At 30.6% G+C, this 24,286-nt stretch overlaps 4 protein-coding genes across 6 annotated transcripts in view; 2 read left to right on the top strand and 2 right to left on the bottom strand.

The window, feature by feature from the left end:
- Positions 1–352: 352 nt before the first annotated feature.
- Positions 353–9,135, bottom strand: LOC119609777 (dynein assembly factor 1, axonemal homolog). Its single transcript, XM_037964685.1, has 7 exons — positions 8,925–9,135; positions 5,138–5,393; positions 4,705–5,075; positions 4,552–4,650; positions 4,424–4,488; positions 4,278–4,363; positions 353–4,222 (listed from the first exon to the last, which is right to left on the bottom strand). Exons 2-7 carry the CDS (start codon positions 5,271–5,273, stop codon positions 744–746), a joined length of 4,236 nt encoding a protein of 1,411 aa, XP_037820613.1. The 5' UTR covers positions 5,274–5,393; positions 8,925–9,135; the 3' UTR covers positions 353–743.
- Positions 8,622–23,911, top strand: LOC119609778 (kinesin-related protein 8). Of its 3 annotated transcripts, XM_037964687.1 has the most exons (12): positions 8,622–8,894; positions 8,980–9,114; positions 9,182–9,286; positions 11,640–13,439; positions 13,499–13,616; positions 13,696–13,831; positions 13,897–14,026; positions 14,097–14,303; positions 14,511–14,579; positions 14,818–15,474; positions 17,613–18,143; positions 18,209–18,663. In XM_037964687.1, the coding sequence occupies exons 3-12, from the start codon at positions 9,196–9,198 to the stop codon at positions 18,661–18,663; spliced, it is 4,194 nt and encodes a 1,397-aa protein (XP_037820615.1). In that variant the 5' UTR covers positions 8,622–8,894; positions 8,980–9,114; positions 9,182–9,195. The 3 variants fall into 3 exon arrangements, with proteins under 3 accessions (XP_037820615.1, XP_037820616.1, XP_037820617.1); XM_037964688.1 differs by lacking the exon at positions 8,622–8,894 and adding an exon at positions 23,862–23,911 and having other exon boundaries at positions 9,023–9,286; positions 18,209–19,335; XM_037964689.1 differs by lacking the exons at positions 8,622–8,894; positions 14,511–14,579 and adding an exon at positions 23,862–23,911 and having other exon boundaries at positions 9,023–9,286; positions 18,209–19,335.
- LOC119609780 (transmembrane protein 138) lies at positions 21,102–22,083 on the bottom strand. Its single transcript, XM_037964692.1, is given in 6 exon segments — positions 21,102–21,372; positions 21,435–21,491; positions 21,494–21,605; positions 21,677–21,749; positions 21,814–21,880; positions 21,883–22,083. Coding segments are annotated over 6 exon segments (483 nt in total). The 5' UTR covers positions 21,947–22,083; the 3' UTR covers positions 21,102–21,262.
- Positions 23,862–24,286, top strand: part of LOC119609779 (transmembrane protein 53) — a 6,187-nt gene continuing 5,762 nt past the window's right edge. The window contains exon 1 of the mRNA XM_037964690.1: positions 23,862–24,053. The gene's annotated coding sequence lies outside the window, so the exon portion shown is untranslated. The remainder of the gene's footprint in view (positions 24,054–24,286) is intronic.

Here is a 24,286-nt window from a genome sequence, read left to right as displayed (position 1 = left end):
TATAGTCTGGACTATAGACTAGACTATAGTCTGGACTATAGTCTGGACTATAGACTAGACTATAGTCTGGAATATAGAGTAGACTATAGTCTGGACTATAGACTAAACTATAGTCTGGACTATAGACTAGACTAGGTCTCAACTATAGACTTGACTAGGTCTGAACTGTAGACAAGACTATGTCTGGACTATAGACTAGACTAGACTATAGTCTAGACTATAGACCGGAGTTAAAAAATTCAACTTTAGTTCTTCGGTAGAAATTAGAGATTGTTTATATTCGACTTTTAGAAAAAAGTTTTCGCTAAACACTTTAAATTTGATAAATGTATTTTATTAAAATTCCATAAAACGAAAATTACAAAATAAAACAAGAATCCGTATTTCTTTAAAAATGTACTTCAGCATTAACGGTTATAGTATCCACCAACTCATCATTGCAGCCAATAATTTCTAAATTACATTCCAAAATCTCTACACCAGCTGAATTGCCCCCAACGACATCATCATTCGGTAAACATACTTCCGTAATTAAATCTTCAGTAACATTTACAGTTTCTTCTTCAGTTCCTAGTTCTTCATCTTTTAATACATCTTTTGTTTGACAATTGTATGTTTTTTTATTGGAAGCTCCACTTTCAAAATCAATATTACTTTCGATTTCATTTTTTTCTTCTTCACTTGAACGCTCATAACTCAAAACGGATTCAAGATCGTTTTTCTTAAGCTCGGGTTTTTCTCTTTTAAAAATGTTCTCTTTCTCTTTGCTCTGCAAGTTTCTTGAGCAATATGGCTTTCATTAGGTTTTCGCATTCATCTTCCGATGGTGTTTTCATATGCTCCGAATCTTCAGGCTTAGGGTCTCGAAAACTTGGCGCACTTAACAGCTGATCAGTATTTGTATTAGGTTTATAGTTAAATAATTGTATAGCCTCTTTGCTAGATTTTAGCTCTATTTCATTCTTAACTCCCTGATCTTCCGATTTCAGAGTCACTTTATCAAGCCACAATTGTTCTTCTGTCGATCGATCTTGATTATTGTGTGAAGTTTCTGGTTTCTCCTTAAGTTTTAAACATTTTCCTTCGATCATATCTTCTACCAAATCATTTTCTTCCTCGGTTAAGCCTCTCTCTTCTTTTTTTAAGGATAAACAATGTTTCAATTCCTCATAGCTTCGGGCACATTGAACAATATGATTCTCATCTTGGTGTGAGAATTTTAAATTTTCTAGAGTTAATTTATGAAAAAATTCTTTATCGATTTCTTTATAAAGATTTGCAGTATCTTGAGGATCTAAAGAATAGAATTCATCATCATCATTACTCTCCTCACTATCATCGGAAGCTTTGTGGGACTTATTAGCTATTAAAGCTTGTATTATAAGATCCTCACTGGATTTGCGTGCTATAGGCTTATAGGGTTTACGCTTCAAACTTTTTTCAAATTTAGAGCCGCTATTATAATCCTCTTCCTCTGACTGTGCGGTATCATATTCAACCTCACTTTCACTTGATTCCTGCATAACAGGTTGTGTTAGCTCCTTCAGTTCTTGTGTATCATGATGGCGCACCATTAGCTTGCCCTCAACTAACTCCAAAGTATCATTATAGCGATCTTTTTGAGCATACACCCTGCCAACCATACGTCGTACTCTATCATGTTCCACTCTTTTCATTTCGGCCAATTGAGCATCCAAACTTTCAAGAGTATCAATATTGAATACTTTTAGATTTGTTTGTTTGGAAAGTTCTTTTAAAACCTCAGACTTTGGTTTTTCTTTAGCTTCCGGAAGTTTATTCTTTTCCTGATTTGTAGTTTCAACAGCTTGGTAGAATTGATTGAATGTTTTCAAGAAATCCGGAAGATTTTCAGAAACACTTTGCTGTGAATGTTGAGTTTTAGTAGAAGGTTCTACTTCGCGGTTTTCCAAAGATTCGGGAAATTTATAAGATTTTTGTTTTAATTCTAGAGATTTTATTAGTTCTTCTACAATTGTTGATACAATTTGTGGCTGCTCTCTTTCGTCTTCAACTGCTTCTTCTCTTTTAACAAGATTTGGTTCAACTTGATCTGTTTTAAAATCTTTTTGATTTGCTTTATAATTATCTTTCTTATATGTTTGTTTATCTATGTTATCCTTTTCCATTTCTTCGCTTTCTTTTCCCTCTTGCTCTGGAATACGTTCTTCTCTTTCACATATTATTTCTGCATTCCATTCTTTAAAACGATCTTCATTTTTCTCGGGGATACTTTCCTCTATTTCGCATTTTATTTCTGATTTCGATTCCATACTATCAGCTGGATCATTTGTTTTGTAATCATCCTTTTCATGAGTTTGTTTTTCTCTATTATCCTGTACTGTTTCTTCACTTTCTTTTTCTGGATTCTCTGGGTGATTTTGTTCTCTTTCACATTTCATTTCCGCATTGATATCTTTAAAGAGATCTTCATTTTTATCCTCCAATTGTTGCAGCAATCTCTTCAATTCTTTAGATTCTCTTTCGAGGGAATCTAAAGCCTCATTAGATTTGCGAGTTAAGTTAGATACATCCATGGGTATATAGTAGGTAGGGGGTTCTTCAGTTTTTGCTGCAACACTTTCTAAGGAATCATTTAAAGCTTCTTCTGCTTTTATAATATTTGTTGGAACATTTTGGAAAGTATCTTTTAAATCTTTCGGTTTGTTTTCTGTTGAGTATTTCTTCAAATTTGTATCTCTATCCCACAGATCAATCATTCGTTCCAACTTCCATTCCTCTAAGTGATCTTTCTCTTCACTAGCGCTACTTTCTGGGCTGCTTTCTTTAGGCGCTATATTTTTGTCATATAAAGCTTTAAAAATTTCTTGTCTTTGTTTTTGTTCCTGATCTAATTGTTCCACAAAACTATTTAAATTTGTCGATAACTTTTCAAAATCTGTTCTTACTTTCTGATTGACTTGTAAACGTTCGTGATCATTTTCCCATTTATTAAGATATTTCTCTAGGTCTTTTTGGGGTTTTAACAAAGATGATGTTTGTTCTTCACTCTTCTGATTCAACATATTCATGGTATCTTCCATTTCCTGAAGGGAATCATAATTATCTTCAACATTTTCTTGAGATGTATTGAGAGTTTCGTTATTTTTTGTGAAAGAAACTTCCGGAGAATTATTAGATTCTGTTACGTTTCTTATAGCTTCAATAGTAGTTTGATAGTTCTCCGAAGAATCTTTAAGGTAATCGTTATTAAGGTAAGTGTTAGGGTTTTCGGATCCTTTACAATTTTCAATATATAATTGAACTTGTTTGCTTGAAGATTCTAGGAAATTATCTGTTTTTGGTATGCCTTGGTTTAAGACATTATGCGAGGTACTTAATTTGGGTTCTTGGGGCTCTATTTCCTTAATTAGACTTAGCTTAGGAGTACTTTTCATACTTTCAGAGCTGTTGTCTAAATCTTTACTGTTTTCAATTGATAATTGAAGTTTTTGTGTAGAAGACTCTGGGAAATTTGAGAATTTACGAGTCTCTTCTTCCAACTTACTAAACGGACAATGTAACTCAGATTCTTGGCACCCTTTACCTTCTTCTATATGAGCCATAGAAGTATTTTTCAAATTTCCAGAACAGATATCTAAACTATTATAATATTCAATATGTAATTGAACTTTTTTAGTTGGAGGTTCTGAGAAATTTTCAAGTTTTGACTCTGCAGTGGTTCGATTAGCATCAGTAGAATCTTTCTCCTTATTCAGACTAGTTAAAGTAGAACTGGTCAACTTTTCAGGTTCCAAAATGTTCTTCGATTCTTTTAGTATTTCAACTTCTTCTTCTTCTACTGTAATTTCTTCCGATATTTTCTGTTGTTGATCTATTACAGACTCAACTTTGTCTTTGGTGTCAGAACTATTAGCAGAACTAGAAATCTCTGCCAACATTCTCTTTTCATCCTCTTTAACCTCTATTTTGTTAACAGCCTCCTGTTCTTCTTCATTACTCTCAGAACTTTGTGTAGAATCGGAAACTTTACTCTCACCGCTAGTAACCGAACTAGAAGATCTCTCCGAATGTTTGTCCTCTGCCACCTCATCCCATATGCTATCTATTTCAACTTCCATATTCTCACGATTTTGCAAATTTTTCTTTTCTGTATTTTTCGATTCATCTTCAGAATCTGAGGAGGGTATTAAGGAAATTTGATCTTCTGGCTTGCGATTTTTATTGCGCAATTGTATGGTAGCTAAAAGGAGACAAATTACAAAAAAAGGAAATTAAACTCGGGAATTTTTTTATACCATTTACACCATCTCTCATCTTTTTACGTTCTCGGCGATTCCATCTTTCGTTCTCTTTGCGTTCCTCTTCATAGCCACCACGTTTCCTAAGAAAAATATGTTTATATTATTAAACGTTCCAACATTTGTATTCCGCCCAAACCTACCAAGCTTCAGCACAGGCCCTATCTTTTGGAAATACCGGTCTTGAATCCAAATAGGTTAATTTTTTCTATAGTAAAAACATAAATATTTCAGAATTTCTGTTTTTCTTAAAAAAATAACTAAAACTTACACATTCCAATATCAAAGTTTTACGATATTGTGGTATTTTGGATACTACCGGATTGCCTTGCAATACTAAAACTTTTAATTCCGGCATTTTTCCAAAAATCTAAAAATTTTTTATTATTTATTAGATCCTCCATTAATTTAAAAATTTGTTTACCTTTACCACCAATATATCATCAATACGATTATTAGATAAATCCAACACCGACAGATTTTTACAATTCTCCAACTCCCTTAAACCCTCACTATCTTTTAAATAATTCGAAGAAAGATTCAAAGTATTCAATACCGGTAATACCTCAAAACCACAATTCTCAATTTTTCTTATATGATTCTGAGACAAATTTATGGTATCCAATTCCTTGCAGTAATCTAAATTCTCAATTTTTCTTATCAAATTACTTTGCAGAAATAGACATTTCAGTTTCGCTTGTTTTTCCAAACCCTGGATTTCGGAAATGGCATTACACTCCAGCCAGAGACACTTAAGTTCGGTATAATCTTCCAAGCACTCAATGCATTCAAATCCTTTCAATATTTTATTTAAAAATTAAATATTTGCAAAATGATACTTCATTTTATTATCTTACCCTGATAGTGCAAATACAAAACATCATTTAATTCGGGAGTTTGATAGAGTTTATCTTTTTTGCATAATTCCATTATACGTTTTTTTGTAATGCGATTAAGTCCTAAGATTTCCTTCGATTCTTTATTTCGCTGCATTTTTTTTAGTTGTTGTTTTTTTTTTTCTTTTTTGAAAATTATTAGATTTCAATACAAAGTTTTTCTCTGCTGACAACTTTTTGATTATTGACTCAACAAATTATTATTTTAAAATTATTGCTGTAGCAACCAAAAGTAAGGGGATTTCGGATTAAAAAGGAAAGAAAAAACCGTTAAATTTAAATTTTATTGACACAACGCATTTAGATAGGGTTTCTTAGATTCTTTACAACAGAACTACGTCTAAACTAGAAACGAACTAGAATAGAACTCGAACTAAAAAATCACTGAACTTGACTAGATTCGAACTGCAACTGAAATGGACCTCATCAGGAACTAAACTTGAACTGAAGTAGAGCTAAAACTGAACTAGATTTGAACGAGAACAGAACTGTACTAGAAATGAACTATAACTAAACTGAACTAGAACTGAACTGGAACTGATCTAGAACTAACCTAGAACTGAACTAGAACTGAACTGGAACTGATCTAGAACTGACCTAGAACTGAACTAGAACTGAACTAGAACTGAACTAGAACTGAACTAGAACTGAACTAGAACTGAACTAGAACTGAACTAGAACTGAACTAGAACTGAACTAGAACTGAACTAGAACTGAACTAGAACTGAACTAGAACTGAACTAGAACTGAACTAGAACTAACTAGAACTGAACTAGAACTGAACTAGAACTGAACTAGAACTGAACTAGAACTGAACTAGAACTGAACTAGAACTGAACTAAACTGAACTAGAACTGAACTAGAACTGAACTAGAACTGAACTAGAACTGAACTAGAACTAAACTAGAACTAAACTAGAACTAAACTAGAACTGAACTAGAATTGAACTAGAATTGAACTAGAACTGAACTAGAACTGAACTTGAGCTGAACTTGAGCTGAACTAGAACTGAACTAGAACTTAACTAGAACTGAACTAGAACTGAACTAGAACTGAACTAGAACTGAACTAGAACTGAACTAGAACTGAACTAGAACTGAACTAGAACTGAACTAGAACTGAAATAGAACTGAAATAGAACTGAACTAGAACTGAACTAGAACTGAACTAGAACTGAACTAGAACTGAACTAGAACTGAACTAGAACTGAACTAGAACTGAACTAGAACTGAACTAGAACTGAACTAGAACTGAACTAGAACTGAACTAGAACTGAACTAGAACTGAACTAGAACTGAACTAGAACTGAACTAGAACTGAACTAGAACTGAACTAGAACTGAACTAGAACTGAACTAGAACTGAACTAGAACTGAACTAGAACTGAACTAGAACTGAACTAGAACTAAAAAACTAGAACTAAACTAGAACTGAACTAGAATTGAACTAGAATTGAACTAGAACTGAACTAGAACTGAACTAGAACTGAACTTGAGCTGAACTAGAACTGAACTAGAACTTAACTAGAACTGAACTAGAACTGAACTAGAACTGAACTAGAACTGAACTAGAACTGAACTAGAACTGAACTAGAACTGAACTAGAACTGAACTAGAACTGAACTAGAACTGAACTAGAACTGAACTAGAACTGAACTAGAACTGAACTAGAACTGAACTAGAACTGAACTAGAACTGAACTAGAACTGAACTAGAACTGAACTAGAACTGAACTAGAACTGAACTAGAACTAAACTAGAACTGAACTAAAACTAAACTAGAACTGAACTAGAACTGAACAAGAACTGAACTAGAACTGAACTAGAACTGAACTAGAACTGAACTAGAACTGAACTAGAACTGAACTAGAACTGAACTAGAACTGAACTAGAACTGAACTAGAACTGAACTAGAACTGAACTAGAACTGAACTAGAACTGAATTAGAACGGAACTAGAACCGAACTAGAACCGAACTAGAACTGAACTAGAACTGAACTAGAACTGAACTAGAACGGAACTAGAATGGAACTAGAACTGAACTAGAACTGAACTAGAACTGAACTAGAACTGAACTAGAACTGAACTAGAACTGAACTAGAACTGAACTAGAACTGAACTAGAACTGAACTAGAACTGAACTAGAACTAAACTAGAACTAAACTAGAACTGAACTAGAATTGAACTAGAATTGAACTAGAACTGAACTAGAACTGAACTAGAACTGAACTTGAGCTGAACTAGAACTGAACTAGAACTTAACTAGAACTGAACTAGAACTGAACTAGAACTTAACTAGAACTGAACTAGAACTGAACTAGAACTGAACTAGAACTGAACTAGAACTGAACTAGAACTGAACTAGAACTGAACTAGAACTGAACTAGAACTGAACTAGAACTGAACTAGAACTGAACTAGAACTGAACTAGAACTGAACTAGAACTGAACTAGAACTGAACTAGAACTGAACTAGAACTGAACTAGAACTGAACTAGAACTGAACTAGAACTGAACTAGAACTGAACTAGAACTGAACTAGAACTGAACTAGAACTGAACTAGAACTGAACTAGAACTGAACTAGAACTGAACTAGAACTGAACTAGAACTGAACTAGAACTGAACTAGAACTGAACTAGAACTGAACTAGAACTGAACTAGAACTGAACTAGAACTGAACTAGAACTGAACTAGAACTGAACTAGAACTGAACTAGAACTGAACTAGAACTGAACTAGAACTGAACTAGAACTATCTAGAACTGAACTAGAACTGAACTAGAACTGAACTAGAACTGAACTAGAACTGAACTAGAACTGAACTGAACTGAACTAGAACTGAACTAGAACTGAACTAGAACTGAACTAGAACTGAACTAGAACTGAACTAGAACTGAACTAGAGCTGAACTAGAACTGAACTAGAACTGAACTAGAACTGAACTAGAACTGAACTAGAACTGAACTAGAACTGAACTAGAACTGAACTAGAACGGAACTAGAACTGAACTAGAACTGAACTAGAACTGAACTAGAACTGAACTAGAACTGAACTAGAACGGAACTAGAACTGAACTAGAACTGAACTAGAACGGAACTAGAACGGAACTAGAACTGAACTAGAACTGAACTAGAACTGAACTAGAACGGAACTAGAACTGAACTAGAACTGAACTAGAACTAAACTAGAACTAAACTAGAACTGAACTAGAACTGAACTAGAACTAAACTAGAACTAAACTAGAACTGAACAAGAACTGAACTAGAATTGGACTATGAAAATATTCATAAAATTGGCATTTGTTTTCAACTATATATAAATTCGTCTCAATTTTTTGCTTAAACTCAATTAAGGGTTAATTTCTCACTCCACTAAAATACAACTATGTAACAGCTGCTGTTAAAATGACAACTACCTGACATTTTGTTTTGTTTTTTCTCTATGAAATGACAAGAATAATAACAATACAAACGCAATAACAAAAAAATATATATTCATTCAATAAAATTTAATTAAAATGCAACGTATTAACAATAATAATTAATAAAAAAAGAATACCAATAAAGCTAATTAATAACATGAATATACACAATTAATTAAATAAATAGCAAACGAAGAATTGTAAAAGAAATATTAAGAAAAAGTGCGTAAAAAAATAAATTTAAACAAACAACAAATTATTTATAACTAATTTTCTTGTTTATAATAATTCAAAAACAAGGTAAATTGCTTAAATATACTATATACATACATTTGCTGCGATATTAATAATAAATATGACAAAAAAATTTTCCATATATTTGCAGCAAATTTTGCATATCGTCTAAATTCTTTTGTTTATTGAAACTTACGCGTCATCTACTTGGATTAGTTGAATCATATTTGGAAACTTTATATGTAAAATCAAACAATTCTAATATAAACAACAAAATGCTATAATTGTAATTTAATAATAATTTTTTATGTTGTTATTATTTAATTGTTTTGACATTTTGATATTGTAACAAGTGCAAGCAGCCAACATGGATCCCAAAAAAATCACTGAACTGGCTACATTATTACGAAATAATGGTGATAAAATCTTAAGTTCAGAGTTTACACTTACACTATCAGGTAATTGCATTCTTATAAATAGAAAATTTGTTATTTGAAAGTAATTATTTTTTAATTTGTTATACCCTATAGTGGGGGGATTTGTTTATTTAGATACATACATATGAGAAATTTTAATAATTTTGACTCCAATAACAAATCAATTTGTTATGAATAACAGTAAAAGTGTAAGACAAAAATTGGGTCAAAGATCGTACCAAAAAACTTGTTACAGACAAACTTTCTAAAAAATGATCGAGATTTCAGAATAAGCAATATTGAGAAGTTAAATATAAATTTGTTCAATTGTAAAGCTTTATTTTTTAAATACCTATTTAGGGTATGACAATTTTGTCATAATATTTGTTGCAGCATTTTTACATTTTTCAATATATAATTGCTCTTATCTGTTTGTTTACAATAGAAACCTAAAAACTATTTAAAAATGTGTATGTTTGTTTATTTTTGTAGAACACAGACATTAGGATTGACTCATTTGTAATGTGTTTCATTGATTCAGATGTAATTTGTAGCGTTTGTAGCATGCTTCCATATTTCTTGTTTGATTAAATAAAGACTAGTCCTGATTGTGTACTATAAGCCAGACTAGAACAAGAATTGAACTAGAACTGAACTGGAACTGAACTAGAACTGAACTAGAACTGAACTAGAACTGAACTAGAACTGAACTAGAACTGAACTAGAACTGAACTAGAACTGAACTAGAACTGAACTAGAACTGAAATAGAACTGAACTAGAACTGAACTAGAACTGAACTAGAACTGAACTAGAACTGAACTAAAACTGAACTAGAACTGAACTAGAACTGAACTAGAACTGAACTAGAACTGAACTAGAACTGAACTAGAACTGAACTAGAACTGAACTAGAACTGAACTAGAACTGAACTAGAACTGAACAAGAACTGAACTAGAACTCAACTAGAACTGAACTAGAACTGAACTAGAACTGAACTAGAACTGAACTAGAACTGAACTAGAACTGAACTAGAACTGAACTAGAACTGAACTAGAACTGAACTAGAACTGAACTGAACTCGAACTGAACTCGAACTGAACTCGAACTGAACTCGAACTGAACTAGAACTGAACTAGAACTGAACTAGAACTGAACTAGAACTGAACTAGAACTGAACTAGAACTGAACTAGAACTGAACTAGAACTAAACTAGAACTGAACAAGAACTGAAGTAGAACTGAAGTAGAACTGAACAAGAACTGAACTAGAACTGAAGTAGAACTGAACTAGAACTGAACTAGAACTGAACTAGAACTAGAACTGAACTAGAACTGAACTAGAACTGAACTAGAACTGAACTAGAACTGAACTAGAACTGAACTAGAACTGAACTAGAACTGAACTAGAACTGAACTAGAACTGAACTAGAACTGAACTAGAACTGAACTAGAACTGAACTAGAACTGAACTAGAACTGAACTAGAACTGAACTAGAACTGAACTAGAACTGAACTAGAACTGAACTAGAACTGAACTAGAACTGAACTAGAACTGAACTAGAACTGAACTAGAACTGAACTAGAACTGAACTAGAACTGAACTAGAACTGAACTAGAACTGAACTGAACTCGAACTGAACTCGAACTGAACTCGAACTGAACTAGAACTGAACTAGAACTGAACTCGAACTGAACTCGAACTGAACTAGAACTGAACTCGAACTGAACTCGAACTGAACTAGAGCTGAACTAGAACTGAACTAGAACTGAACTAGAACTGAACTGGAACTGAACTAGAACTGAACTAGAACTGAACTAGAACTGAACTAGAACTGAACTAGAACTGAACTAGAACTGAACTAGAACTGAACTAGAACTGAACTAGAACTGAACTAGAACTGAACTAGAACTGAACTAGAACTGAACTAGAACTGAACTAGATCTGAACTAGAACTGAACTAGAACTGAACTAGAACTGAACTAGAACTGAACTAGAACTGAACTAGAACTGAACTAGAACTGAACTAGAACTGAACTAGAACTGAACTAGAACTGAACTAGACCTGAACTAGAACTGAACTAGAACTGAACTAGAACTGAACTCGAACTGAACTCGAACTGAACTAGAACTGAACTAGAACTGAACTCGAACTGAACTCGAACTGAACTAGAACTGAACTAGAACTGAACTAGAACTGAACTAGAACTGAACAAGAACTCAACTATAACTGAACTAGAACTGAACTAGAACCAAACTAGTTACTTAATCTAGTGTTTACTATATTTAGAAAGTAACTAAAAAATCTTCCTTGAGGTTTCATTGATTTTCAAAAACTTAATTTCTTTTGTGCATAATTAAAATTTAAACATTTTTAACCTCCATTCCATTTTCTAGCCTCTCTTCTACGAGCCCTAAACGACTCATTTACCCTAATAGCTGATTCTCTAGAAATTGGTGACATACAAAACTTTCAAGTTGTAAAACCCATCAATTCCAAATCTCCCGTTTTTCGTGATCTACAACTGGTGCATGATTTTGTACAGAAAACAACACTACTCTGCATAATACAATATCCCGGAGAAGAATGTTTTGAGGGTAAAATTGATATAACAAAATTTCGTGCCCTTAAACGTCTCGAAATACAAAAGGTACAAGTCAAACAGATATGTGGCCTACAACCTCTGCGAGCCCAAATGCAACATTTAATTTGTACCAAAAGTATTAAATGTGTGGATGAGATAATAACACATTGTGGGGGAGATAATTCGAATGGTTTTGTTTGGAATGAATTGAAAATAGCGGATTTTAGTTATAATAACTTACGTACGGTGGACACCTCATTGGAATTTGCTCAATATTTACAACATTTAAATCTAAGACACAATCAATTGCAATCGGTTAAGGCCATCAAATGGTTGCCTCATTTAAAAACATTAGATTTGAGCTTTAATCGTTTGCAGTTTATACCACAGTTTCATATGGATGCCTATAAACGTTTGCAGTCTTTGAATATGAGTAATAATCTATTGGAGGATTTGATGGGTATTGTAAAATTGGATGCTCTTACAGATTTGGATTTATCGGATAATTGTTTATTGGATCATACTTATCTATTGCCCCTAAGTGCCATAAGTACCTTAAAATTTTTAAATTTGTATGGTAATCCTTTGCAATGTCATCCCAAACATCGTTTGGCTTCATCACAATATTTGCATAAAAACTGTTCATCGGTTAAATTCATATTGGATTTTGAGCCTTTAACGAAAAATGAAAAGTCTGTTACGGGCACTCACCAGATTAGATTAGTGGGAGCTCTTAATCATTATACCACACGTTCCTCTACTTCATCGTTAACAGCAGTAGGACGTATAACACCAGCCTCCAATCAAACTCCTGCCTCCAGTGTGGGTTCTTTAGTGTCTTTTAAACTTAATGACAACAATTCAGATACTTCAGAAACTTATAACGCCGATGAGGTGGTAGTTAAGCAGGTTAAGAAAAAATCTTCTAAAGTAAGACATGTGGAAATTGAAGATAATATACAGGAAACAGGAGAACATTTAGATAACCTTAATTCCAAGGAAAATGTTATGAATAACTCAGTTTTTGTGGAAGAAGAAAATAAAGAACACTTGGATATTAAAGGGCAAGTGGAAAATTTACGCAAAAAATATGGCAATGAATGGTTGCATACGGGTAATGCCGAAATCCGTAACAGTGTTTTGGGCCTTACGCCTTCCAACACCTCAGCTGTAGATATTAATCTAGAAAGACAAAAATCAAGACAAATGTTTGATGAATATGTCAAAGATTTCAAAGAGGAAGCCAATACTACCGTGCATACCTCCACACCAACCAATAACACTTTAGATAACACCATGGCACAGCTGATGCTAACACCCATTAAAGCTCAACCGGACAGTAATGAAACAACTTCACTTTATCAAAGTTTAGAGCAAACACAAGCGACCTTAATCAATAATACCGCAGACAATGATAAAACGATATACAAGTCCTTGGATAATACAAAAATGATTAGTAAAAATCCTTTTGAAGAAGAGGATGATGTTGAGGAAAACGAAATGCTAACAAAAACAACACCACAAACAGAAGCAGTAAGAGATGAGGAAGAGGATCATGATATATTAAGTAAAATCTATGCCACAAACGAACAACATAATGAAGAGGATGAATGTAAGTTTAACAACTCAAAACATTAAAATAAAAAAAACTAAAAGTTATTTTTATTTTAGATTCCGAAAGAGAAGAGGATGAAGAGACCTATATTGTCTATACCACTAATCAAAATGAAGCATTATTTTTAACCAAGTCTTCCAATTTCCTTAGAGAAAGAGATCCTTTAACCGAAAAGTAAGTTTAACTTATTTCCATTTAATTAAAAAATTTAATTTAGATTTTGTTTTTTTTTTATTTCCTTGTTTTACTAAAGAACCAAAACCAAATGGAGTTTAAAAATTTTAGAATCCTGTGATCGCATTAAATCCAATACTTTACGCATAAACTTCGATACGGTAAAAAAGGATAAACAAGAACGTGTTTATACCGTAGAAGAAGATCTGTGTCAAGTAAGCTTTTTAACGAAATTCTATTAAATGTTTATTTATGCAAATGTTTTCCTTTTTTCTTTAAGGAATTGGAAAAGAAATTGCGTGATATTTTATCACAACGTGATTTAACCGAAATGAATCAAACGATTTATAGATGTGTCAATTGCAGCTGTCAATTTTCTCAGGAAACTAAATCGAAATTGAATAACTCGGGTAAGTGAAAAAAACCCATTTATTTCCCAGCTTTTCATTAATAAAATATAAATTCAAAACCTTTTTATAGAAATCCGTTGTCCCGACTGTAAATCCTGTTTTGTAGCAGAAATCCATGAAATACCCAAATCTCTGGAAAAAGCCAATCTAGTAGACAAACTATCGCCCGCCTCTATAGTGGAAGAATTGCCCACTTCAATAGCACCCTTATCTATACAACAGCCCTTAACGTCTCTCTCTAATTCCATAGAAGTTGCCGAAGAAACAAATAGTATTGGTAAGCCTGCTTTCAGCAATTGTAAACTTATTTTAATTTAATATTTTTTGCATGTTTTCTTTTTTTATTTTTCATTTAAACTAATTGAATTGATTGATTTAATGTGCTCTCTTCTTTTTATATATTGTAAAAAAAAACATACATACATACTCTCCTTTAACTTAACAAAATACTACTACCAACCTACCTACCTACTGGTCTTAAAAGGTAAAGGCAACGCAAGGCTTTCTGCTAACAATCCACTGCATAGTAGGACGCTGAAGCAAACTCTAAAAAGTTAATATCACTTTTTGTATATTAAAATATATATATATGCTTTAATACAAAAAATCCCCAAGAAGCATTGGTTTTGTATAGAAAAAAAGAGACAAAATTTAACAAAACAATTTCATTTCAAAGCAAACTTAATTCTAACATTTGGTTACTAACATTCCAATGTTTCTTTTTTATTAAATATTTTTCAACGCTTGGCTTTTTTAATCCCAAATTGTTAACTTTAATATCTCTACTTTAGGTTCTGCTAATTCACTTAATGAATCCTCCTGTTCTAAAATTACCGCCACCTCTCATTCTGAAAGCTCTTTCAATTCAAATCAATCTTTGGTGGGCAGTTCAAACACTGATCGTGATTTAGATTTTAAAACTAATGGTGAAAGTGACGTTGACATCATCTCTAATCCTAGCCAATCGAGCATAGAAGTCTTAGATCCTTGTGCTAGTCGCAAAAACTGGGAAGAACGTCGCAGCATTGCTCATGTACCCAATTTGGAGACTATCGATGATCAAAGTTATACCCAAACTTTCTTAGAGCGTGAATTTGATAATATGATTAACTATGCTAATAAGGACAAAGACAAATTGGAGGTATATAATGAAATGGAACAACAGGATGCTGTATCAGGTGCTCAGGAGAAGATAGATTCGGAGATACCGCCTAAAAAATCTTCTAACAATATGGTTCATAATAATCTAACGGAGAGTAGTTCCTCTGGCTCAGTAACGGATAGTATTTGTACGGCCTATGAACAAAAGCCAGAGAAGGCTTCGCAATCGAGTGAAGATAAGAAGGAATCAGTAAAAGAGTTTCTTCAGCAAGAAACTAATGGAAAGACAAATTCACAAAATGCTGCTAAGAAAGAAGAAAATACGGGATTATCATCGATTTTTGGAGGTAAGTTTCGGAATTTTTTTAATTGAATGGGAAATACCCTGGAATATCCTACAAAAAGAAAAACTATCCCCTACTCGTATGTATAAAGTACTCCGTAAGTGAGTAGGACTGGTCTGAAACAAATACAATTATTAAAAAAACATGTTCCATTTAACTTTTCAACACTAGGAGAGACCACAAAACTACTCCTTGAAAGTCAACATGATCCTACGTAATGCCTGCATTACAAGAAAATGTTAAACAAAAAATGTCTTAAGAGGAGTGGTTTGGGGACTACCGTAATGAATCATGTATGTGAATAAGTTTTGAAGGGTACTTACTTACTTACTTACTTACTTACTTACTTACTTACTTACTTACTTACTTACTTACTTACTTACTACTTACTTACTTACTTACTTACTTACTTACTTACTTACTTACTTACTTACTTACTTACTTACTTACTTACTTACTTACTTACTTACTTACTTACTTACTTACTTACTTACTTACTTACTTACTTACTTACTTACTTACTTACTTACTTACTTTACTTACTTACTTACTTACTTACTTACTTACTTACTTACTTACTTACTATACTTACTTACTTACTTACTTACTTACTTACTTACTTACTTACTTACTTACTTACTTACTTACTTACTTACTTACTTACTACTTACTTACTTACTTACTTACTTACTTACTTACTTACTTACTTACTTACTTACTTACTTACTTACTTACTTACTACTACTTACTTACTTACTTACTACTTACTTACTTACTTACTCACTTAACTTACTTACTTCTTACTTACTTACTCTTACTTACTACTTACTTACTTACTTACTTACTTACTTACTTACTTACTTACTTACTTACTTACTTACTTACTTACTTACTTACTTACTTACTTACGTTACTTACTTACGTACTTACTTACTTACTTACTTACTTTACTTACTTACTTACTTACTTACCTTACTACCTTATTACTTACGTACTTACTTACTTACTTACTTAGTACTTACTTACTTACTTACTTACTTACTTACTTACTTACTTACTTACTTACTTACTTACTTATTACTTACTTACTTACTTACTTACTTACTTACTTACTTACTTACTTACTTACTTACTTACTTACTTACTTACTTACTTACACTTACTTACTTACTTCTACTTACTTACTTACTTACTTACTTACTACTACTTACTACTTACTTACTTACTTACTTACTTACTTACTTACTTACTTACTTACTTACTTACTTACTACTTACTTACTTACTTACTTACTTACTTACTTACTTACTTACTTACTTACTTCTTACTTACTTACTTACTTACTTACTTACTTACTTACTTACTTACTTACTTACTTACTTACTTACTTACTTACTTACTTACTTACTTACTTACTTACTTCTTACTTACTACTTTACTTACTTACTTACTTACTTACTTACTTACTTACTTACTTACTTACTTACTTACTTACTTACTTACTTACTTACTTACTTACTTACTTACTTACTTACTTACTTACTTACTTACTTACTTACTTACTTACTTACTTACTTACTTACTTACTTACTTACTTACTTACTTACTTACTTACTTACTTACTTACTTACTTACTTACTTACTTACTTACTTACTTACTTACTTACTTACTTACTTCTTACTTACTTACTTACTTACTTACACTTACTTACTTACTACTACTTACTTACTTACTTACTTACTTACTTACTTACTTACTTCTTACTTACTTACTTACTTACTTACTTACTTACTTACTACTTACTTACTTACTTACTTACTTACTTTACTTACTTACTCTTACTACTTACTTACTTACTTACTTACTTACTTACTTACTTACTTACTTACTTACTTACTTACTACTTACTTACTTACTTACTTACTTACTTACTTACTTACTTACTTACTACTTACTTACTTACTTACTTACTTACTTACTTACTTACTTACTTACTTACTTACTTTACTTACTTACTTACTTACTTACTTACTTACTACTTACTTACTTACTTACTTACTTTACTTACTTACTTACTTACTTACTTACTTACTTACTACTTACTTACTTACTTACTATTAATTAATTACAAATATTTTAGCTCTCATGCAGTCGACCAACATTTTAATGACCAGTTCCAAAAAACTTATTGATTCAGAAACTTTATCGAATGTTAAATCGGGTACTGCCTTACCTACAAACTCCTCCAATATTAGCAGTAGCAACACAAACAAATCTACCTCCGGTACACAGTATAAATTCAATTATACCGACTTCAACGATATCGATCATCGTTTAAAATTATATTTTTATCAAACCAAATTCGAAAAAGATGAACATTTCAAATGGATTGTTAGGGGACGCATTTTCAATGAGACCAATAAAAAATTAAGTGATGGCGTGGTGGTAATGTCGACCTGCAAATTATATGTTATGGAGGCATATGCCAAGGAAAATGATGATGTTGCCAAATGGTTGAAAACCACTATAAGTTGCACAGTAGATCGTTTGGATGCCATACAATTGTTGCCCTGGAAAATGGGTTTATCATTTTATCTCAATGATTGGGGTGGTTTCTTATTATTGTTGCAGGATATATTAAGAACAGATTCCTTAATGTTATTTTTTGCCAGTAAGTTTGAATTTAAAATAATTTTTAAAATGAAATAACTTTTTTTATAATAAAACAACTTTTAGATAATGCTCTGCCTTCTCTTTGTGAATTGAAATACCAACCGGCTGATGTATTAACTAAACGTCTTAGTGCCGCCGTTATTGATGAACAACTAAATATGTGCTCTTTACTAAATGGCTGTGAAATTTCATGTGAAAATGCTAAACGCTCCTTTAACATTTGTGGCCTTTTAACCACCGACTCACGTATTTATTTGAGTTCGGAAAAGCTAGATTGGCTATCTGTTTTAAACCATGACTCGGATATTGAATTATGCGTTACGCAATTCATGTCTAATTTAGTTGAGGTGGAGCATTGTGCGGATAATGTATTTATCATTAATTTCTTAGATGAAACCCAAGATAAATGTGAACTCTGGAAGTGCACATTTCAAACAGCGGAAAATGCTAATACCTGTTTAAATTCTATAGCACAATCATGGGAGAAATTATTCGGTGTACCCTTGATAAATGCATAGGAATTGAGTTAATTTAATTATATAATTTTTTGTTTTTAGTTATAAATGCTTTTATGTTTGTAAAACTTTGTCCAATTTTTTCTTTATATTTTTTGTTTTTTTTTTTTTTCTTTACTTAAATTTGTAAATAATTAAGATTTATTTTTTGTTATTTGGCTCCCTTAAATAAAAATACAAATTTGTCTAGGTCCAAAATGGTCTTGGCAAATATGTATGCAAAACATTTCACTAAACTAAAAACCCTTCAAAATTTCATAATGGTTCTCTCTAAAGTATTTTTTTAAAACTATTACCTATTTTTGTAAATACAAACTCGAAAAGAATATATAAAAATGTAAGCAGTAACTAAATATATCTCAAAGCCCTAAAATTATCTATCAACTATATCAATTTACCCTCTTTATACATATATTTAAATCCAGAAAAAACTTAGTTATAATAATTTGTTTAAAAAAGTAAAACATTTTTAATAAATATTCGCAATATTTAGTGAAATTATACACAAAACACCAGGTAATTAAATAAATATATTGTTAAGAAGGAATATGAATTCAACAAGTAATGGTGGAAGCAGCAATAGGTAATCGCAAGGAGTCAGCTGTTATTATAAGGAAGACATATTTTAAAGGTTCTCAACTCCCAGAAAGGACCGAAATGTTGTTAAATTTGAAGGTAAGATTTCGATAAAAATATCGATAAGTACAATTTTCTATAAAAAGGTTGACCGATAACTGAATATCGAGAACTTAAATAAGTAAGTAAGTAAGTAAGTAAGTAAGTAGTAAGTAAGTAAGTAAGTAAGTAAGTAAGTAAGTAAGTAAGTAAGTAAGTAAGTAAGTAAGTAGAAGTACCGTAAGTAAGTAAGTAAGTAAGTAAGTAAGTAAGTAAGTAAGTAAGTAAGTAAGTAAGTAAGTAAGTAAGTAAGTAAGTAAGTAGTAAGTAAGTAAGTAAGTAAGTAAGTAAGTAAGTAAGTAAGTAAGTAGTAAGTAAGTAAGTAAGTAAGTAAGTAAAGTAAGTAAGTAAGTAGTAAGTAAGTAAGTAAGTAAGTAAGTAAAGTAAGTAAGTAAGTAAGTAAGTAAGTAAGTAAAAGTAAGTAAGTAAGTAGTAAGTAAGTAAGTAAGTAAGTAAGTAAGTAAGTAAGTAGAAGTAAGTAAGTAAGTAAAGTAAGTAAGTAAGTAAAGTAAGTAAGTAAGTAGTAGTAAGTAAGTAAGTAAGTAAGTAAGTAAGTAAGTAAGTAAGTAAGTAAGTAAGTAAGTAAGTAAGTAAGTAAGTAAGTAAGTAAGTAAGTAAGTAAGTAAGTAAGTAAGTAAAAGTAAGTAAGTAAGTAAGTAAGTAAGTAAGTAAGTAAGTAAGTAAGTAAGTAGTAAGTAAGTAGTAAGTAAGTAAGTAAGTAAGTAAGTAAGTAAGTAAGTAAGTAAGTAAGTAAGTAAGTAAGTAAGTAAGTAAGTAAGTAAGTAAGTAAGTAAGTAAGTAAGTAAGTAAGTAAGTAAGTAAGTAAGTAAGTAAGTAAGTAAGTAAGTAAGTAAGTAAGTAAGTAAGTAAGTAAGTAAGTAAGTAAGTAAGTAAGTAGTAAGTAAGTAAGTAAGTAAGTAAGTAAGTAAGTAAGTAAGTAAGTAAGTAAGTAAGTAAGTAAGTAAGTAAGTAAGTAAGTAAGTAAGTAAGTAAGTAAGTAAGTAAGTAAGTAAGTAAGTAGTAAGTAAGTAAGTAAGTAAGTAAGTAAGTAAGTAAGTAAGTAAGTAAGTAAAGTAAGTAAGTAAGTAAGTAAGTAAGTAAGTAAGTAAGTAAGTAAGTAAGTAAGTAAGTAAGTAAGTAAGTAAGTAAGTAAGTAAGTAAGTAAGTAAGTAAGTAAGTAAAAGTAAGTAAGTAAGTAAGTAAGTAGTAAGTAAGGAGTAAATCGATGAATTTTTAGTAAGCTATTGATAATTTTCTGCAGAAAAATTTCGATAACTGTATTTTTCTATTGAAAGAATATCGATAACCTCAATTTTCTCAAAGAACTGATAGAGAACTGCATAGAAAAATAAAAAAATATGTTTGGAAAATTATCGGTAGCTAACTAATAATCGGTAACTAATTTTTATAAGAAAACATCGATACCTGAATTTTTATATAGAAATAAGATACATATGTAAATTTTTCTACCATAAAATTATCGATATTAAAGTTACCGATAACTAAATGTTTCATTAGAAAAATTATCGATAACTTATCTATAGATATATTGTAGATAACAAGTTTAAAAAAAATATCCAATTTACATAAAGAATTTTTTTAAATTATCGATGACTTAAGTTGTCTGTATAAAAATATCATTAACGTTTTTAAACTTTGTGTTAATAACTGATCAATAACTGGAGATTTTTAAAGGTATACTTATCGTTAAATTAATGTTTTTAAAATCTAATTTAAATAAAATTGTTTCATATATTGTGATCACAGTATATTTTTATTATTTTTTTTTTTATTTAACTAAAACATATGGTTACTAAACATTTTAATCACATTAACATCAATATTTTGCAAAAAGTATTTTGATTTTAAAAAAATAATAATTACTCTATACATATAGATTCCACCTAAACATATTTACAAATAACATTTATTTATTACTTAATTGCTCAGCAATCCAATCAATATTTTCTTCATAAAAACGAGGATCAGATAAAGTTAAAGCGGTGCGTTTATATGTATAATAATAAAAAAATGAAACTGCAATAAAGAGATATTAAGATATAAGATTGACTGTTTTCAGTTATTTGTAAAGGACTCACCAGTTCTTTGCACAAACGACAAAGCCTTTAGAGTTGTGGGCCAATTGGCCATCGGATACCACAAACATTGTAAACAAACCAGAAATGCTGTGAAACCGACAACAGGAAATACAAAAGTATGGTGAAAAGGAAAAGTTTACAATTCCTTAAGATTACATGAGTTGCTCCAACCTGTTAAAAACAAAGAAAATATTATTTCTCAAATGTAAATATAAACAGTTTGTTTTGAATCTAAAATTTACCTCATAAACACAGGTGGCATGTACAGCAAAAGTAAAAAACAAATATTCACATATTATAAATAAATCCTGTGTCCTATATACCAAAAGAAGAAAAAAATCAATTAACTAAAAACTTGTTATTGTCCCTTTCAACTTACACAAACAACAATATGGTCAACTGCAGTTTTGGTGACAATAAAAGATGAGAAAATGTATTGAAAAATAATCGGCCAGAAGTAAAGTAAATTGCAAGGATAATAATATACGATAACGACTTAAAGTTAACTTCATTATTTTGTATTAATTTTATGGAGTTTTATCGGAATTTGTTTGGTGTTTTAGTAATTTTTTATTGAAATACGCGTTTCTATTGCTGTTAATGACGTCAAACTTTTGTAGGATTTTATAGATAAAAAGAGTTTGACATATCCTTTTGGGAAGAGCGATAACAAAGAAAGGATATTTTTAGAGCATGCGCTTTATTAGTAATAACAGCAACTCTGTTTGAAAATGTTTTTTATATAAAAAGGATTTATTGAATTTCCTATGGAATTATAAGTTATAGCTACTTTTGGTAAAAATTAAGATATCGATATATAGATAGATAGATAGATAGATAGATAGATAGATAGATAGATAGATAGATAGATAGATAGATATATATATAGATAGATAGTAGATAGATAGATAGATAGATAGATAGATAGATAGATCGATAGATAGATAGATAGATAGATAGATAGATAGATCGTAGATAGATATAGATAGATAGATAGATAGATAGATAGATAGATAGATAGATAGATAGATAGATAGATAGATAGATTAGATAGATAGATAGATAGATAGATAGATAGATAGATAGATAGATAGATAGATAGATAGATAGAGATAAATAGATAGATAAATAGATAGATAGATAGATAGATAGATAGATAGATAGATAGATAGATAGATAGATAGATAGATAGATAGATAGATAGATATATAGATCGATAAATAGATAGATAAATAGATAGATAGATAGATAGATAGATAGATAGATAGATAGATAGATAGATAGATAGATAGATAGATAGATAGATAGATAGATAGATAGATAGATAGATAGATAGATAGATAGATAGATAGATAGATAGATAGATAGATAGATAGATAGATAGATAGATAGATGGATAGAAAGATAGATAGATAGATAGATAGATAGATAGATAGATAGATAGATAGATAGATAGATAGATAGATAGATAGATAGATAGATAGATAAACAGATAGATAGATAGATAGATAGATAGATAGATAGATAGATAGATAGATAGATAGATAGATAGATAGATAGATAGATAGATAGATAGATAGATAGATAGATAGATAGATAGATAGATAGATAGATAGATAGATAGATAGATAGATAGATAGATAGATAGATAGATAGATAGATAGATAGATAGATAGATAGATAGATAGATAGATAGATAGATAGATAGATAGATAGATAGATAGATAGATAGATAGATAGATAGATAGATAGATAGATAGATAGATAGATAGATAGATAGATAGATAGATAGATAGATAGATAGATAGATGATAGATAGATAGGTATCGTAATGTAATCGGTTATCGATAATTTTTCTATAGAAAAGACAGTTATCGAATACTTTTCCTTTGGAAAATCTAGTTATCGATATTTATTCTATAGATTAATTAAGTTATCGATAATTTTTCTATATAAAAATTTTGTTATCAATATTTGTTATCGACATTTTTAAATAGATTTTAATATCGAAAAACACGTTTCAAGAATATTTCTCCAATAAACTAAAGTTATCGATAATATTTCTATAGAAAAATCCAATTATCGTTTAATTTTCTTTAAATAATTCATGATATCGATAATTTTCCATGATCTTTTTTAAAACTTTTTGAAGAAAATCTTGAAAATTTTCATTTGAAAATAACTTTTCTTTAAAAACAAGTTAACTAACTTCTTACCGGTTTTATCGAATGTCAGAATTGGCAACAAACAACAAAAATATTCCCTGAGTTGTTATTGCGCATATCCTTAAAAAGACTTTCACTCACAACAATTTCATCTCCTTGCAATAATACCTTGACAACCCACATACTATAGATTCAAACAACGATTAAACAAAACACATGATTCCTTTTTTTCCAATTTTTATTCTTTCTCCTCAAACAACAGTCATCGTAAGCGGAGAAAAGTTTTTCAATCGTTGTCACACACACTGGCTATTACATTTTTCGTTTTTAACGGCTACCAAGAAGAAGGTCAAGAATTTATTAGTTAACACTTTCCAAAACATACTTACGGACAGGAAAAATTAAAAAAAAAGTGTTTTAAAGGATTGTTTGCTGTTTGAAAACAAACTTTGAGGTGAGTTAAACTTCAAGACAAAGGAAAAAAAACTGACCTAAGTCAGGAATAGTTTTTAAAAAAATGTTTACTTGACTTGGGTAAATTTATAGTTTTAGTTTAAATAAGTGTTAAAATGAAAAGGCAAAATAAAATCAATTTTTGGTTATTTGTGACCACCAAAAGCAACAAAAACATACATTAAACAAAATGTATATTATATACATTCATGCACTCACTAGCTTGTATATGTT

This window comes from Lucilia sericata, unplaced genomic scaffold (assembly GCF_015586225.1).
Source record: "Lucilia sericata isolate MDLA Ls3-8-SP2 unplaced genomic scaffold, ASM1558622v1 Contig001060F_arrow, whole genome shotgun sequence".
Classification (NCBI taxonomy): Eukaryota; Metazoa; Arthropoda; class Insecta; order Diptera; family Calliphoridae; genus Lucilia; species Lucilia sericata.
Note: the sequence above shows the minus strand (reverse complement) of the source record. Positions and strands in the feature narration are given on the sequence as shown.

Coding starts and splice junctions, on each gene's coding strand:
- LOC119609777 (XM_037964685.1), bottom strand. CDS start 5,273: ATGCAGCGAAATAAAGAATCGAAGGAAATCTTAGGACTTAATCGCATT. Junction 4,364..4,423: donor AGGGCCTGTGCTGAAGCTTG/GTAGGTTTGGGC, acceptor TATTTTTCTTAG/GAAACGTGGTGGCTATGAAG. Junction 4,223..4,277: donor GATGAGAGATGGTGTAAATG/GTATAAAAAAAT, acceptor GTCTCCTTTTAG/CTACCATACAATTGCGCAAT.
- LOC119609778 (XM_037964688.1), top strand. CDS start 9,196: ATGGATCCCAAAAAAATCACTGAACTGGCTACATTATTACGAAATAAT. Junction 14,580..14,817: donor GCTGAAGCAAACTCTAAAAA/GTTAATATCACT, acceptor TCTCTACTTTAG/GTTCTGCTAATTCACTTAAT. Junction 15,475..17,612: donor ATTATCATCGATTTTTGGAG/GTAAGTTTCGGA, acceptor CAAATATTTTAG/CTCTCATGCAGTCGACCAAC.